The 16,417-nt window shown below is 52.0% G+C and overlaps 1 protein-coding gene across 10 annotated transcripts in view; it reads right to left on the bottom strand.

The window, feature by feature from the left end:
- The window catches only part of IGDCC4 (immunoglobulin superfamily DCC subclass member 4), a 36,255-nt gene extending 24,292 nt beyond the window's left edge, over nt 1–11,963 (bottom strand). Inside the window, exons 1-6 of one of the 10 annotated variants that reach the window (XM_073212011.1) lie at nt 11,793–11,931; nt 10,802–10,920; nt 10,432–10,536; nt 5,081–5,194; nt 1,892–2,230; nt 1,097–1,238 (exon numbers count right to left, since the gene is read on the bottom strand). In XM_073212011.1, the coding sequence (XP_073068112.1) occupies nt 1,097–1,238; nt 1,892–2,216 (467 nt within the window). In that variant the 5' untranslated portion in view covers nt 2,217–2,230; nt 5,081–5,194; nt 10,432–10,536; nt 10,802–10,920; nt 11,793–11,931. Of the gene's footprint in view, nt 1–1,096; nt 1,239–1,891; nt 2,231–5,080; nt 5,195–8,985; nt 9,206–10,431; nt 10,537–10,700; nt 10,921–11,792 lie in introns of those variants that run through there. The other 9 variants (XM_073212012.1, XM_073212009.1, XM_073212010.1 and 6 more) reach the window with 9 other exon arrangements.
- Between the last annotated feature and the right edge of the window lie 4,454 nt (nt 11,964–16,417).

The following is a 16,417-nucleotide window of genomic DNA, read 5'->3' on the forward strand; positions in this document are numbered from 1 at the left end:
CTCTCAGTTCTTTTCTTTTCCCTTAATTTTACAGATGGGGAGAATGAAGCTGAATGAGAAGAAACCTGCGGAGGCCCAGTGGGGCTAACAATCACCAAGTCAACAATATCACGTACGTCTTGGCCTCTTGCCTTTCCTCCTCCCTTACAACTGTTGTAGGGATGTGTTTTGTGGCTTTTCTACAGAGAAATTTCTCCTATACCTTCACCCCTACCTAGACATGGGGGAAAAGTCAGAGGAGCTGGGACAACTCATCAACTCGAAACAGATTAGTCCCAAGGCATAGAGATCTGGAAAGTAGTGTTTCTGAGCTTAAGGAACCTGACCTCCACAGGAGAAAAGGACACAGCAAGCTGGTAACAAGAGTTAGAGAGGTGTAGGGAGAGGACTGTAGGGTGGCTGGGAAAGGACTTTGGAGCCATATTTCCAAAGACATAAGACTCTACAGGTGACAACTGAGTCATGAGACCAGCTCAGAGGCCACCGATGCAAATGGGCCTCGTGCTTTCTGGTCATGCTGCAAGTACATGGGAGGCTGCATGGTAAGTCCTGGGTGTAGTCTGTGCCCTAAAAGCTCTCTGTGGAATTGCTGCACCTACCCATTGCCTTAAGGGGACAGAGGAGGGTGAAACAGGAAGGACCTCCACACCCACTTATCAGATGCTGGACCCTGCCGGATGGGATTGAGGAGGAGAGGTTGTGCACCCAGGGTAGAAACTCCTGAGCAGCCCTGCAAAGAGAAAAGGCACCCAGCAGCCTCTGGGGCCTGAAAACACAACACACACTCTGCCACTGACTGCACCAGGCCTCAGGTGAAACATGGCTCCCCTCAAACCCACATTCTCCTTTTCAACAAAGCAAGTGGTTGGACTGATAGGCTTTGAAGTACTCTCTCCCTACTCCCCACCCAGGCTCTATAGCTTGGTGGCTGGCTTTCCTCCCTGGGAGCAAAGGCGTGGCCAACTTCTCTTTGGGACCAGAAAAGGACTGAGTGTCAGGTGGCTCTGCTTGTCAGTTTGGGCAAAAGCCCTGTGACTCTATGAAACCCAGTTCCTGGGCATGTCCCACAGCCCTCTGGGCCCCACTCCCTACTCACCGAGGCTCCTCAGGCACTGTCACATGGTCCTTCTCCCAAGTAATGATGGGTGCTGGCAGCCCTTCAATGTGGCACTCAAACCGAGCTGTCCTGTTCTCCTCCACTGTCTGAGACTCCGGGTGCAGAGAGAAGCCCCTCAGTGCTGGGGACAGTCAGACGCAGCAGGGACAGGAGAGGAGAGGGGGAAGAGAGGTGAGCACAGATAACAAAACACATATGCACGCGCACATGCAGACAGAGACAGAGAAACACAGGGTTAACAGGAGTGTAAGCAGAGCAAATTCCAACCAGTGGAGACAAAGTTGGAAAGAGGCAGCCAGGGCAGGAGAAGTGGTGATTAGCCATCAGTTGCTGCAGGCAGAATGAATTCCTAAGTCCCCCAACCTAACACCACCATGATGGTCAGACTACAGTCAGAGGCACATTTCTTCTGGCCCAAAAATTATTTCATGGTGAGCTGTGCCTCCTAGAGCCCCCCAAGGGGTGTGGGGCTCAATGATAGGCCTTGATTGCACACCCTTCCCTGCCACAGGGTGGGGAACCCCCTGAGGAGAGGCCTCTGTGCCCCTGAAGCTCTTACAAGCCTCTCTGGCAGGCTTCCTGGAGGAGAACACCACTATAGACCCTCAAACTCAGGAGTGGGCTACTGAGCAGTGAGGCAGGCAGGACCAGGAAAGGGCCTACCAAACAGGATGGAGCCGGGAAGGCGTGGGCTCAAGTAACTCACCAGGCATCCCACTTCCCACACCCCAGGCTTCCTGGGCCTCAGCTCAGCCCCCCAATGCAGGCACTTACTGGCGAGCTTGACCACCGCAGCCTGGCTGGCCACCACTCCGAGGGGACCATGCGCCAGGCAGGAATAGCTGCCCTCGATGGCCTCCGAGAGCCCAGGAGCTGCCTCATCACTGCCATTGGGTGCCAGCCGCAGGGAGCCGTTGGGTAGGAGGTGCAAATGGCTGTGCTCAGGCAGGGCACCTCTGTCCTTGCTCCAAGTGATGCTGGTGGGAGGTCCGGCAGCAGCAGCCCCCAGACTACAGTCCAGCAGCACGGCTTGCTCTGGGTCCAGTATCACTTGCAGGGGCCCTGCTCCACAGCTCAGCTCCACAGTCGTCTGCTGCATCAACAGCAGCTCCCCTGTGTAGAGGAGAGGGCACCGGGGCCATCAATGTGTGTCCCCCACCTCCCACAGCTTCCAGCTCCTGAGTCACCCACCCGGGGTGGGACACTTTGTGCAGAAAGATGTGTCATGGAAGGATGTATGTCTGGATGTTGACTCTGCCCCTTACTAACAGGGATCTTGAGCAAACTGCTGCATTTCTCCATGCCTGTCTTCCCTGGTTGCTCGATTTCCTTATCCACCAAAAACACACAGTTAGAGCAACATTAATCTTAACGGACAAAAAGCAGAAGCAACCCAAATCCCCTGATGAATAGATAAATATATTACTCAGCCATCAAAAGAAATGAAGTACTGATACATTGTACAATATGGATGAACCTTGAACCTTTATGCTAAGTGAAAGTAGCCAGTCACAAAATGCCACATGTTGTATGACCTCATTTCTATGAAATATCCAGAATAGGCAAATCCACATAGACAGAAAGTAGATCAATGGTGGCCAGTGGCTGAGCACAGGGAAGAGTGATGAGCAGTGGCTAAGGGATGTGGGGTTTCTTTCTGGGTGATGAAAATGTTCTAGAATTAGAACCACTGATTTGTACACTTTAAATGTTGAATTTTGATATGTGAATTTTATCTCGGCTTAAAACAAAGTGATTCCTTCCTCATGGGGCTGTTGTGAGCATTAAATGAGATGATATGTGGGAAAGGAGGCTAGCACAGGGCCCGGCCCGGCCCAAACTGGGCTCAGTAATGTCTTTCCCACCCCTGGAACCTTACAGATTGCCTTGACCTCTATTATCCAACCCACTTCTGCTCCAGCGACTGCAGGAGCTCGGCATTCCTTCCTACAGCCAATCTCCCCAGGGCCCAGAGCAAGCTGGAGGCAGAACGTGGTGTCCTGCCCCTCTTCAGAGTCCCTAGAAGAGCCTGCAGCTCCAGCACTGCCCCTGCCATAGGGGAACAGTAAGGGAGCAGTGAATGCGATCTCAGGGTCAAGGCAAAAACACACAAAGGCCAATGTCTATCTTTCCACCCAGGAACCGTTATCCCTAGAGAAATGGTTGGGCCTCCCAGTTGTGTCTTCCAGGAGGTTGACTGCCACCTCCCTATCCAATAAAGGCACAGTGGCCCGTGGCCCCTTCCTGTTCTCTAGCCTGATACCTCGTGTAAAGGCAGAATGGCATGTCTAAGGGTGAACCAGGGACAGAAGTGAGGGCAATGGCCCAAACTCATGAGAAGGCAGGTCTGGGCTGACACAGCCACGTGGGGGCGAGGCAGAAAGCACAATGGCCAGGGAATCAGGCAACCATCAGTTCTAGACCCACCTCAGTCACAGTCTAGCTGTGTGACCTTGGGCCAGTCCCTTCCTCTGGGCCTTATTTACCAAATGTAGCAGGTGATGTCTGAGATTTTATGATTTAGGACTATTCAGTAAACTGGACATTGTTATTCCTGAGTAAACATAGAACACAACCTAGACACACACAAATTGTAGATACAACTAACCTCCCGCACCTGAACACACAAAACCCAGTCTCTGCTACGTGCATCCAAACCTAGACACATATGTGCCCTGTCTGTCCCCAGGCTCCCTTCCCACCACCCCTAAAGAACAAGACTAAGGGGCAAAGACAAGTCCTGACTGGCTGAGAAAAGGAGGCCAGGTTAGAAGCCAGGGCTGATACTCCGGTGTGAAGGACACACACACAGATGGGCTGAACCCAGCGTCTGCCTTTCTTAATCCATCAGAAAGGCTCCCTGGCATCTCCAGCTACACAACTGGACTCAGCATTCCTAGTGGGTTCCGGGAGGAGAAGGCAGCCCTGCCTTCACCCAGTTTCTGTTTTAATTGGGGAAACTAAACTGGCATTCACATCACAGTTGGCCACTTGCTGTGGTGGAATAAGCACTTGACCTTGGGACAGAGGATCAAGGTTCCATTTTGATGCTCCACCTATAGCTGTGCGACAAGCCCCTTAACCTCTCTGGGCCTCAGTTTCCATTTCTGTAAAAGGAAGCCTGTGAAGATTTAACAAGATGATGTATCTCAGGGCTCCAGCCCAGAGCCTAATGGGCATCGATCAGAGAATGGGGACACATGCTTTGAAGACATTCCATAAACAATAAAGGGACATACAGGCATACCACGTTTCATGCTTTTTTTTAGAAATTGAATATTTGTGGTAATCCTGCAATGAGCAAGTCTATTGGCACCATTTTTCCAACAGCTTTCGTTCACTTTCTGTCTCTGGGTCACATTTGGGTAATTCTCACAATTTCACACTTTCTTATTTTTAATATCTCTGTTATGGTGATCTGTGTTCAGTGACCCTTGATATTACTAATGTAATTGTTTTGGGGTCCGTGAAGTATGCCCACATAAGACTGTGAACTTGGTCAACAATGCGTGTGTCCACCTGCCCCACCCGCTGGCCCTTCCCCGTCTCTCCCCTCTCCTCAGACCTCTCTATTCCCTGAGACACAACAATACTGAAATCAGGCCAATTCATAACCTTAAAATGGCCTCTAAGTGTTCAAGGGGAAGGAAGAGTCAATCGAAGCGCCATACTTCACTGCTCTTATTTTAAGAAATTGCCATGGCCGCCCCAGCCTTCACAACTGTCACACTGGTCAGAGAGCAGCCCTCACATCAAGGCGAGATCCTCCACTGGCAGAAAGATTATGACTTGCTGAAGGCTCAGAGGATGGATGGTATTTTTTTTTTTTTAGCAATAAAGCATTTTTAAATTAAGGTATGTACCTTGTTTTTTTAGACACGATGCTATGGCTCACTATAATAGCCAACAGTGTAAATATAACTTTTGTATGCACTGAGAAACTAAACCATTCATTTGACTCACTTTATTGCAACACTGCTTTATTCTGGTGGTCTGCTTCAGAGCCCACAGCGTCTCTAAGGTACGCCTATACAAATGCTTACGGTCCAGTCCCTTCTCTCTCTGGGACCCGAGATTCTGTGTGATTCAAGCACAGAGCAGGGAAAGGCAAGTCAGGGACCTCGGCCCAGTGGCTTCCAATAGCCCCGTTCCAGCCACTGAACAGCAGGCTTGAGTTTTAGGGGAGAAAAGCCCCACATGACACAAATCCCTGAGCCCTGGGGCAGCTTCCCCACCCCCCAGAGCATGTCCGGGGCTTGGAAAATCCCCTGCCGTGCCGAACAAACATGTGAACAGTTGGGGCCGGCAGCTGCTGGGTATGTCAGCAGCCTGGGCTCTGGCGGGCAGGGTGGGGGCCAGAGGGGCCGGTGGCTGGCTGGGGAGCCCAGAGGAGGCTCTGATTCCCTTCCTGAATATTCATGGATCAGCAGATGTCTGGCTTCCCCACCTCTGAGAAGCCTGGCACCTAACAGGGTGGATGGGACCCCCCCACAGGAGTACAGGGCTGTCCAGAAGCCCATACCAGCCTGTGCTGGAAGAAATGTCTGTGACGCCTGACATCCTCATTTTTTAGGTGGGAAACTGAGGCCTGAAAGAGGGATCCCATCCCTCTGGCAGACAGTCTGAAGAAATAGTCCTCCTTTGGCCTTCTCGGGATGAACCCAGCATTGAGGGGACAGTTGCTCCCTAGTAACAGGGTTCTTTCTGCCTCAGCGCCCAATCCGACTTGTGAGTCCAGAGCATGGATCCTCAGGGACTCAGCTCAGGTGCCAGCCTCCCATGAAGTTTGCCCCTGCCTTCCCCGGTGAAATGAAGTCTTTTCCAAGTCTCACATTGCACAGCCACTTGGAGGTCCCTTTCCCATCCTTCCTCTTACCTAGATGGATAATGGGTTGTAGTGGGACAAGCTTGGCCTGGAGTTGGAGGCTGGGATCCAGCATTTGTTGTACAACCTTGGGTCTGCTACTTTCTTCTTTTTAGCCTCAGTGTGCCCAGCCTTAAAATGAAGTCTCCATATTTCTTATTTTCACCAAAATTCTCCCAGCAGCAGAGGAAAGCATATCAAGAGGCTTGCTGACTGCCCCAAATGTTTTTATTTTTAAACCCTGGGCACACTGTGTATCCTGCTCCATTACACAGCAATGTTTGTTTTAACATAAGTGTGGTTCCTACACCACCAAATCTTTTCGTAAAAGTGATGCTCTGGAGAGTGGGCCTTGTCTGTCCAGTGGCTTTGTGGCCATCCGTTTCCTGCCAGCCTGGCCCACTGCCTGGCCCACGGCCACGGCTGCCATGGCCCACAAAGCCCCTCCCGTGAGTAGTTCTCGTCTGTCCCTCTCAGGACCAGGGTGGACAGGGCAGATGCCTGCTGCCTCGAGGAGACTCCCTCTCCCACAGTGCCTCCCCCTGAGGCTCCTCAGGGGGACTCTGCCAAAGACAAGAGCATCTATGCTTGGGAGCCCCAGGGCCACCTCTCAATCTCTTTTCTCTGACAGATTATTTTACCCATTTATGGGATAAATTAGGTTTTATGAGGCCAATTAGAACCCAGACAGAAAGGAGATTTGATGCTGAGCCCCAGGGCCGGCTTCACGCTGTTTCATGGGATGAGCCCGGACCTGGTGTGAGCCAGAGTTCCATTTTTCAGTGAATTCTAAGGAAAAGAGTGGGTGGGGGAAGGGAACGGAGCCCAGGTGCCTCTTTCTTTAAGCCAGGAACTCGCTACAAACATCAGTGCCATGTCACTTCTGAATTTCAGGGCCACTTATTTTCAGTCTATGGGCAATTCTCCGTGACACCACCACAGCCCTCTTTTCCCAGGAGACACATGCCGATTTCTTCCAGAAACCTCTCCCTGCCCCCAACCTTGACTACCTCTCTTACCACACACTAAGCCCCTCCTACCAACAGCTGGAAGGAGGGCTTGGGATAGTTGCCTGGGACACAAGGAAGGCCACAGCGCTCCCTTCATTTGTGATCCTGAGGAAGAGGCTCAGCTGCAGGTGAACTGACAGCAAAGCCGCACTCAGCTCCTGCCTATCCCCTGTCCCCAGAGACTGTTCCCCATCAGCCATGCACTTCCAGCTCTCTGAAAGCCCTCTGCTGTTCCATGCACGGCTCCAGCCGCTCCCTCCCTCCACAACAGCTGCGCCTCTAGGAGCTGACTTCCACGCCTCTCCTCTTTCTGCTCCACAGAACCCTGGTGCCTCAGTCATTGCAGTTATCAGTCTAGATTTCTGCTTGCCTTTCTCCACCAATAGGCAACAAGCTCGACATGTTATCCTAGTCAGCTTTCTAAATTCCCAGCACCTAAAACAGTGTCTGGCACATAGAAGGGGTTCCATAGATATTCCTTGAACAGATGAGTGGACATGTGGAGACACGCTGATAAAGATAAGACACAGTGCCCCCCCATGCTTTCCCAAACTTTCATTTCCTTATCTTACACATTATAGAAACTTCCTTCAGGGCCAGGGCCCGGATGATGTGAACAATATATGTAGAAACTGCCTAGCATACTATGTGGCACCTAGTAGACATCTAACAAAATGCTTAAAAAGCAGCGTCAGAACAGCAAACATACTGAAAGAAACTCTGTGCTTAGACATTACCAGGACTGGGAGGCTTACCACCTCACCTGTTCTCCCGCTGTATGGCTCCTATAATTAAAAATATCTTCCTGCTTTTCCCCCCTTTGTCTGTCTCCCTGTCAGCTCCGCTCACCTGCCAGAGCTCTGTCCTCCAAATTATGTGACAAGGCAATAAGCACCTTACAGAACCACCGAGAAGTCTGAGCTCTGCATCAGCCTGCAGGGTCAGGGCTGCACCTGAGCCTCTACTTCCCGGACTCTGGAGTCCCCACAACCCCTCAGATCCAGAGGATGCCTCAGCCTCCGCAGTGAGGCAGTAGTAGCTGCTAGTCCTGAAGACAAGGATTCCATTTCTCTGTGCATCAAACCCAGAACATCCTTTCTCTGGTTCTTTCTCCCCTAGCACCCATCACCACCCTCTGACCAGGCTGGGGCTGGGGTCCTCCCCCAATCAGAGCCACTCCTACTCTTTCCTACCACCCCCTGGGGGAGCTGGGAGCCCCCAAACCCACCTGACAGTTTTGCATCTGGAATTCTGTGTCAAGTCTGGTTGCTGTATGTCGGAAACAGCAGCAGCCAAATAGGAGGCAGTGGTGGGAGTAGGTGGAGGAGGGTGGATTCCAGGGCCTGGACTCAGACAAACCAACCCAGAGGGCCAAGCCCAAAGCTGGTTAACTTCTCATGTGAGGGAGTGTGGCAGAGACACTGAACTTGGGTGTGTGTCTACCAAATCCTGGGAAAGTAGGGCTGCTCCAAAAACCGACAGACTGGTTCCAGCCCCAGCTCAGTCCCTATACGTGTAACTTTGGGAAGTCACTCTGTTTTCTCATCTATAAAATGGGTTTATGCTAAAATTATTTCTAAATTCCCTTAGGTGTTGACATTCGATGTAAGATGGCTTAACTTGAAAGAAGCACCTTTAGGAGAAAAAGGAAATGCTAATTTATACATAATATGTGATTAATTGGGCCATGAAAGTACTTAAAGGATCAATGAAGGTTTAGATAACTTCTGAATAAGTTTCACTATTAAGAAAACCTATGTTTGACCTGGTTCCTAATTCCAAGATGGGGGTCAGAGAGGGCCACCTCAACACCTGAACTAAGGTCAGCCTCCAAACTTCTGGGGTGGAGGAAGTTTCTAGGTGAGAAAGCATCTGTCTAATGGGAGGAGTCTAGTAACCATAATGTTGTTCAAGTAACTGTAAATTAATGATATCAAAATAAAAAAAATAAAAGAAAGCATCTGTCATGTTCTTGGAGCCCTCCTATTACTGACCTCTGGCAAATTCTGGGTGGGAGAGCCCCACTTCTTGCACATGGTGAAAACAGAGCACTCGGCATTCCACCACGATCCCAGACAGGAATCCTGTTCCTATAAAACATTTCCTCAGTTCCCAACCCCTGAGTCAAGAGCTGTCTTGGGGGACACCAGCCCCTCATTCTGCCATGCTGAGTGAGGTTGCTGAAACACCTATTATTTTTCACTTCCCTCTCCCTCACCCCCTACTAACTCAGTCTGTCCTCCAGTACTGATCCTATTTCCTTCTTATCTTTAGAGTCCAGCTACTCTGGCCACCCTACCTGCCATGACTCAAGTTGCCTCCATCCTCTCTCTTGGGTCACTACCACAGCCTCCCAGGAAGCTAGCGAGTCCTACCTCCAAGCCTGCCCAGTCGGTTCTCCACACTGGCTGGAGGGAGCTGATGTAAAGCTAATCTTGCAGCCCACCAAGGGCTCACAGGGACTCTCAGGCCAAAAGCCTTGGTGGGACTTCTAAGGCCCTTCATGAGCTGGGGTCCAGCCCTGTCTTCTGCCTTCTTTCTTGACATTCCACAGCTCCTGCCCCATCCATCACCAACCTGACTCATATTCACCCTTGTGCTTTAAACTCCAGCCAGATTTAGCTTCATGCAGTGGTCAAACTAAATTGTCTCTGAGCATTCATACATGCTGTTCTCTCTGGAAAACTGCCCCGATCCTCACTCTCCTTCTACGGGGCTGTCTGATTCCCTGCATTGAGCTCTATTAGCCATCACTTCCTGGAGGAAGCCTTTCCTGACCTTTCAGGACTACCCCTCAGGCTCCCCTCACCAGACTGAACGCTTTGCACCAGGGACCAAGTCTGCCTCCTTATTTACCATATTCCAGGTACCAGGCACATGCTAGCCAAAAAGAGTGCTCAGTAAATATTTGTTGAATGAATGAATGACCTTGGTCCAGATCTGGTGGCTAGTCAGAACTCTAGAGTGGCCCCAGGCCTGTTGAGCTTTGCACACTCTAAAGGTGTGGACAGTAGTGGCCTTGGTCATGCACACTGCTGCCAAGCGAGCCCCAGCTCAGGGCCTCACGGAGCCTCCCGCACTACAAAGCCAGGTCTCCCAGGCAAACTGAGCCCCTTAAGGGAAGCCCTACCGGTATTCCATACTCCATAATACTCAAGGACAGTTCGCACCCCTGATCCTGCTTTGCTGGGTGACCCTGAGCTGGGTCCTGCAGCTGGTGGAAGACGGTGGGCACCACTATTCCTTAATACCTGGGCTCTAGGAGAACAGACTCCTCGCTGGCACTTCCCTGCCCTCTTCACCTGACAACCCAGGACCCCCACTTCCCGAGTGCAACCACTGGCCCCAAGCGGCCTCCAGCCAGCTCGGCATTCTGGGCTGGAAAGGGGCGTGTCTTTGTGGGGAGAGAGGGGTCCGGGCAGTTCCCGGCACTTTCTCACCCGCTGTTTGGGTTTCTTGGAGATGGGCCCGGGACTGGCCAGACAGAGGCTCCTTCCGCGCTCGGCGGTCCCTGCCTCCCTCCCACGTGGCCTGGCTGAGTCTCTCTGGAAAGCCGCAGCAGCTGGAGAGAAATCCCCCTCCCCACCCCCACCCCCAAGTCCCTCCCCGACTCGCCCCGGACACATCCCCAGCTTTCCCTCCGCAGGGAAGGCAAGAACTAGACGAACAAAGCGGGCAGCCCATCCCCCTCCCGGGCTCTCCCACCTACCTTCCCCAAGCTCCTTCCCCCCAAACGCACACCGGACGGAAGGCGAGGAGGGTGGGGGTGGAAGAAGGAGCCTTAGGCACAGAGACTTGGGACTCCGTTACCTCATCGCCAGCCCTTTCTCCAGCGTGGACAATTCTGACCCTTACCCTCACCCCCAGCCCACACTGGGGTAGGGGCTGGAGGGGGCCTTGCAGACCTCGTCAGCCCTTCCCTGCGCTGCCTGGGGGTGGGGCAGGAGGGACACGCTGACATCCCGAGAGCGAGTGTTTGACACGTCCACGAAAGCAACTGGTTCCCTGTCTCTTCCCCCAGCCCACTCCAGTCCACGGGCTGGGCGCGCAACCCTACCCCCACCCCACCCTGCAGCCCCTCCCCAGGGACCACACCCACTGGGCAAAATTGAGTGTTTTGTCACCTCCCTCTACCCTAGTCAATCCAGCATCTCCGGCCCCGTCCCCCCAACCCCCACAGGCAAGGACACTCCCCAAAAGCCAAAGCCAAAGCCAAATATTAGCTCAGCTCCATAAAACAATTACGCTCTCGACACAAATGGAGGTGCAGACACATACCCCCACACCCCTCCTCTTCCACACACACACTTTTAACCGGAGACACCAGCGGGCAAGGCAGAGCCTGCGCAAGCCACCAACACTGCGGCCACGGCCCCGCGATGCCACGCCGCGACCGTGGCACGCACTGCGGACACGTACGTCCGCAGAAGCCACCCCGCCCCGCGCGCGCACACGCACGCGCACACACACACACACACACACACACTCACACACACACACACACACACACACACACACACACACACACACACACACACACACACACTCACATACACTCCAGACTCCGCAAACCAAGGACACACACCCCCTGCAGACAGTACGCGCCGCAAACGCCCCCCGGCCGAAGCTCGCAGACCCCCAAGCACTGGTGTCACAGGCACAAGGACGTGCAGCCCGCGCCCCGCAGCCCCGCACTCGCTCGGGATCGGGACCCACGCCAGCCCCACAGCCCAGCGCAGCCCCGGGCGCGGCGCACCCACACACCGCAGCCGCCCGCGCCACCGCCGCGGCGCCCGCTTACCGCGCGCGGCCAGCAGGCAGAAGGTCAGCGCGAGGAGCCCGCCGCCGCGGCCAGCGTCCCCCCGCGCCATGGGGCCGGCCCGGGCCGCCGCCGCCGCCGCCTCCCCACGCCTTGGCCGCCGCCGCCGGGGGAGGGCGCGCCGGGCGTCAGTGGCCCGGGGAGGCGCGGCGCCGCGGGCGGGGGCGCGGCCTCGGGGGCCCGGGCCCGAGCGGGGGCCGGCGCGGGGGCCGGGGCTGCAGCCGCCTCGCCCGCCCCTCCATCGCCATCTTGGGCGAGCAGCCGGGGCGGGGGCGCCCAGCGAGTGCTGCCGCCCGGCCCCACCGGGCCCCCCGGGCCCACGCACCGCGACCCTGCGCCGCGCGGGGCCTCTGCTCTGCCCTCTGGGATCTGCGCCCCAGCGCCTCGTTCTCTCCGGGTCGCCTCGGCCCCTGGTGGGCCACTCGTTTCTGGGTCTCTTAGTCTTCCAGCCTCTGGGGCTCCGGGGCTCTTTCTGCCTCAGTGTCCCCGTCTCTTTTCTCTTTGGCTGCTTCAGGGTCTCCCTCCACCTAGGTTCCAGGCTCAGGGGAAGCAGAGTCAAGGCCGGTGGGCCATCCTGCCACCCAAGCCCAGTCTATTCAAGCCCAGGTCTGCACCTGGATCCTGGTTAGCTTCGCACCAACAGACCCACCCAGTGAGGATGTGACAGTTCCTTCCTCATCCCCGTTGGCATTGCCATTCCAAGCTGGAGGCTCTTTTGGCTCCCTTCTCTTGCTCTTGAAATGACCAGCTCAGGCAGGGCGTTGACTCTACCCCAAGCACTGCCACTTCAGCCCTCTCTATAACCCTGGGATTACAAGGAAGGTTTGATTGCTCTCACTTTTACACAAAGGAAAACAGGCTGGGGGAGGTGAAGTGCCTAAGGAATGAGGCTAGGAAGCAGCAGGTACAGGACAGGAACCCTGCTTTTCGACTCCAGATGGTCATTTCCCATTCATTCTTCAACTGTACTTTCTTTTCCCAGCCAGACTAGTTGTGTTAGTATCCCACAAATATTTCTTGCTGTAAAGCCAGGGATTCAATCCTCAGGCTAGGGTAGGGAGAAAAAGTACAGATGAAATAACCTATGAAGGTATCTTGGTTCTGAGGTGTTTTTACTCTGAGATAGAAAGCACTTCCAAGACTAAGATGCCATGGTTCTTCATTCCCTGTGTCCCCAGTGTTCCCATGACATACAGCCACTTGGTCTCTTTATCTGGTAGGTACCTTACCCCATCTGTAGCTGGTTAACTCCTAATGTGAGCTACACAGATCTAATGGAGTCCGGCGTTTATTCATTCACTGCCTGGCCCATCAGTAGCATTTGACTTAGCTGATCACTCCCACTTCGCCTAGTGATCTCATCTGGTCGTCAAGGCTTAAGATGACATCTTTGTGCTGAAGATGCCCAACTTTATACCTCCAGCCTGCGTCTTCTCTCTTCCTCAGACTTGTGTGTCTACCTCCTGGCTCCACATTTCCATTGGCAAATAGGCAATTCAAATTTAACATGTCCAAAATTGAGCTCTGGTCTTCCCTGTCAAACTTCCTCTTCCCACAGTGCCCCCGGCCCCCATCTCAGTTCCTAGCAGCTCCATCCTTCCTTTGCTCTTGCCCAGGTCAGAACATTGGCGTCATCCTCAGCTCTTCACTTTCATGTCCATAAGGCTCCACCTCCCCCACTGCCACTTTGAGCCATGCACCATCACCTCTCACCTGTACTGTTGCCATAGTCCCTGCTCAGGTGTCTGTTTTTGTCCATGTGCCCCTTCAGTCTTTCCTCAGTACAGCATCGAGTGATCCTGTTAAAATGTGAACGAGGTCATGTCACTTCTCTGCTCAAAACCCACCCGTGCCTCCTGTCTCAGAGCAAAACAAAAGTCTTAATGTGATAAGAGGGCCTACCTGACCTGGTAACCTGTTTTACCTCCCTGACCTCACCTCCTACAGCATCCCCTTTGCTCACTGCCTCTCCCACCACTAGCCTCTTTGCTGTAACTTGATTGTAGCCATTTCCCTCCCTCCAGCCTCTAGACCTTTGCCCAGCTAAGTGCAAGACTAGAAATCTGTTTCCCCACACCTCTGTCCTGACGACTTCCCCAATCTCTCTATTGCCTTTATTTCTAACATGCTCTACATTTTTATTTTATTTATTGTCTGTCCACCCCACCAGAATGTGGGCTTCATGAGGACAGGGATTTTTGTCTGCTAGGTTCACCGCTGAATTCCAAGCAGCTAGACCAGTATTTGACACTGTGTAGGCACCAGGGGTCAGGATATAAGATTCAAGTCACTGCTCACAGGGACAATAGTGTCCTAAGTGGGATGGGGTAGCAGGGAGAATGGGAAAAACAGAAAGAGAGGCTGTGTGATTGACAGGGTTAGGTGTTGCTGAAGAAAAAGGCTTCACAGACCTGTTGATTATTATAGATGTTTGACCGGGGTCTTGACAGTTGATAGAACCGATTGTGGGGGGAAGAACACCCCCTGCAGAAGCCCCGTGGTATAAGAGCACAGGAAATGGAGGATCCATGAATTAACTGCACGGATATGCATGGGCCACCTGTTACGGGTCAGACCCTGCCCTGGGCCCTGGGAGCACAGTGGTGAACAAGACAGTTCTTGTCTACATGGCACTTAGTCTAGGGAGGGAGACAAACAAGGAGGCAACTCTAATGCTGTGTAATAAAGGCTGTGATGGGGTACGGACCAGAGGGACACCCAGGCCAGACCCGGGAGAGGCAGGGAAGACTTCCGAAGGAAACAACTACCTGAACCAGTGTAAGCAGAATGCAGGAGGTGTGAGCTGAGCAGGAAGGCATGGGTGGGAGATGAAGTCAACAGGAGCTAGATGGGGCAGGCTTTGTACATTGCCTAGAAAGCAGATGAAGATTTAACTGTCAATTGAATGAATAAATTAATGAATAAGATGTCACCATTTAAAGAGTGTTGCAAACTCCACAAACCACAGAAAAAAATCCAATTACGTTCTCTGCATTTTTATATCAGCATACAGGCTCTGGGTGGGGAGTGGGTGTGTGATGTGACAGGCTCCAGCCAGCCAAATCCAGTGTAAGGAGTAAGAGCCCTGGTTCTTGTTCTGCCACTGTGACAGTTGCTATGGGAGGTTGGGCAACTTCCTTCCTCTCCTGGGGCCTTAGCTTCATCACCGGGAAAACTAAGAGGGCTGGGGTATGATGTACATTTCTGACCAGGAGTTCCAAAGAGTCAACACCATTAAAAGACACGGCACTTGTCTTAATTTCTTTCCTTTTGCGTCAATCAACAAAATAGTCAATGATTTTTCCCCTTTCAAACAGCAGCACAGAACACCTCTAAGTGCATGTGGGGTGTTCATGGGTGGGTGGCCATGGAGGGCTGATCAGGTGAACAGCATTAACCAGTGTTGCCGTTTTTAACCATTAAACAACTTAAAATGTTTTCGATCTTAGTTACATATTGTTTAACTTATACCCATGTTGGACCATGAGAAATATGTGACAGGAATATGAGGAGCCCTAATGGCTAAATTACAGAAATCTGGTGCTTAGGGGAGACCGGTAATTTTGCAAATTTACCTCCAGTTGATCTTCAGTAGAAAAGAATGTTATGGTCTTCTAATCAAAAGTCAGTTGCCACCCATATGTCAAAAGTGCTTAAAAAATAAAATCTAATGATAATTTGATCGAATTTGGCTTTTGTTTACTGGAAAGGTAGACCTCTACAATATTTTATTTGTGGAGAAATCCTTCCCAATAGATCCTAAAATCTTTTGTTTCATATTTCAGAAATAAAACTGAAAAACATTTTATGTTTTTAAAGATTTTAGCTTATAAAATGCAATCTCATATGAATGCAACTTTTGTCTATTTTTGATCCTATAACATATGGTTAAATTTCAATCTAAATTTGGTCCCCAAATTTGATATATAGTTTGTGGATAAAATGAAGGTTCCTGTGGCCAGGATTCTCACCTGGCTCTGGTCGGCTAGCTCACTACACACGTGTGGGCAATACATTGTTATTGACTCTATATAAAGTCAATATTGAGTTCAGTGCTCTGAGCAACACGGTGACATGGCTGCAAGGCTGCAGGAGAGCAGAGACTGGAGTGGTGGCAGCGCCGAGGACAGAGGCCCAGAGGATGGCTGCCGGGGCAGAGACCGGCTTGCTGCATGCAGACTCGTTCTGAATGGACGGGATTCTAGTGATTGACCTGCCACCGTGGAAATAAAGTTGGGTATAACCTTTTCACCCCAAGAATGCTCTACTGTCATTTTTTTGGTCACACTGAATCCATAGCGAACTTGCCCAGGGCTGAGACCCATTGGCAGGACAGTCCTGTTAACAAATTATGAGTTTTTCTGTGATTTTAAAATCAGCATGTCACTTCTTAAATGGGAAAGAGGGTTTTTAAAATCACCAATTTAATTAAAATGTTAAAATTGCCTTCAATTAACAATATACTGTTTTAATGTTTTTTCTTTAAATAAGTTGAGACAGTTCTAAGACAGAAGTAACATTTGGAGGACAGGTCAGGGACAGGGTCGAGAGACCAGGAAAAGGCTAGAGGACTACAGCACCTGTTGGTTTGACCAGGTGTATGGGAT

The sequence above is a fragment of the Manis javanica genome, chromosome 8 (genome assembly GCF_040802235.1).
Source record: "Manis javanica isolate MJ-LG chromosome 8, MJ_LKY, whole genome shotgun sequence".
Classification (NCBI taxonomy): Eukaryota; Metazoa; Chordata; class Mammalia; order Pholidota; family Manidae; genus Manis; species Manis javanica.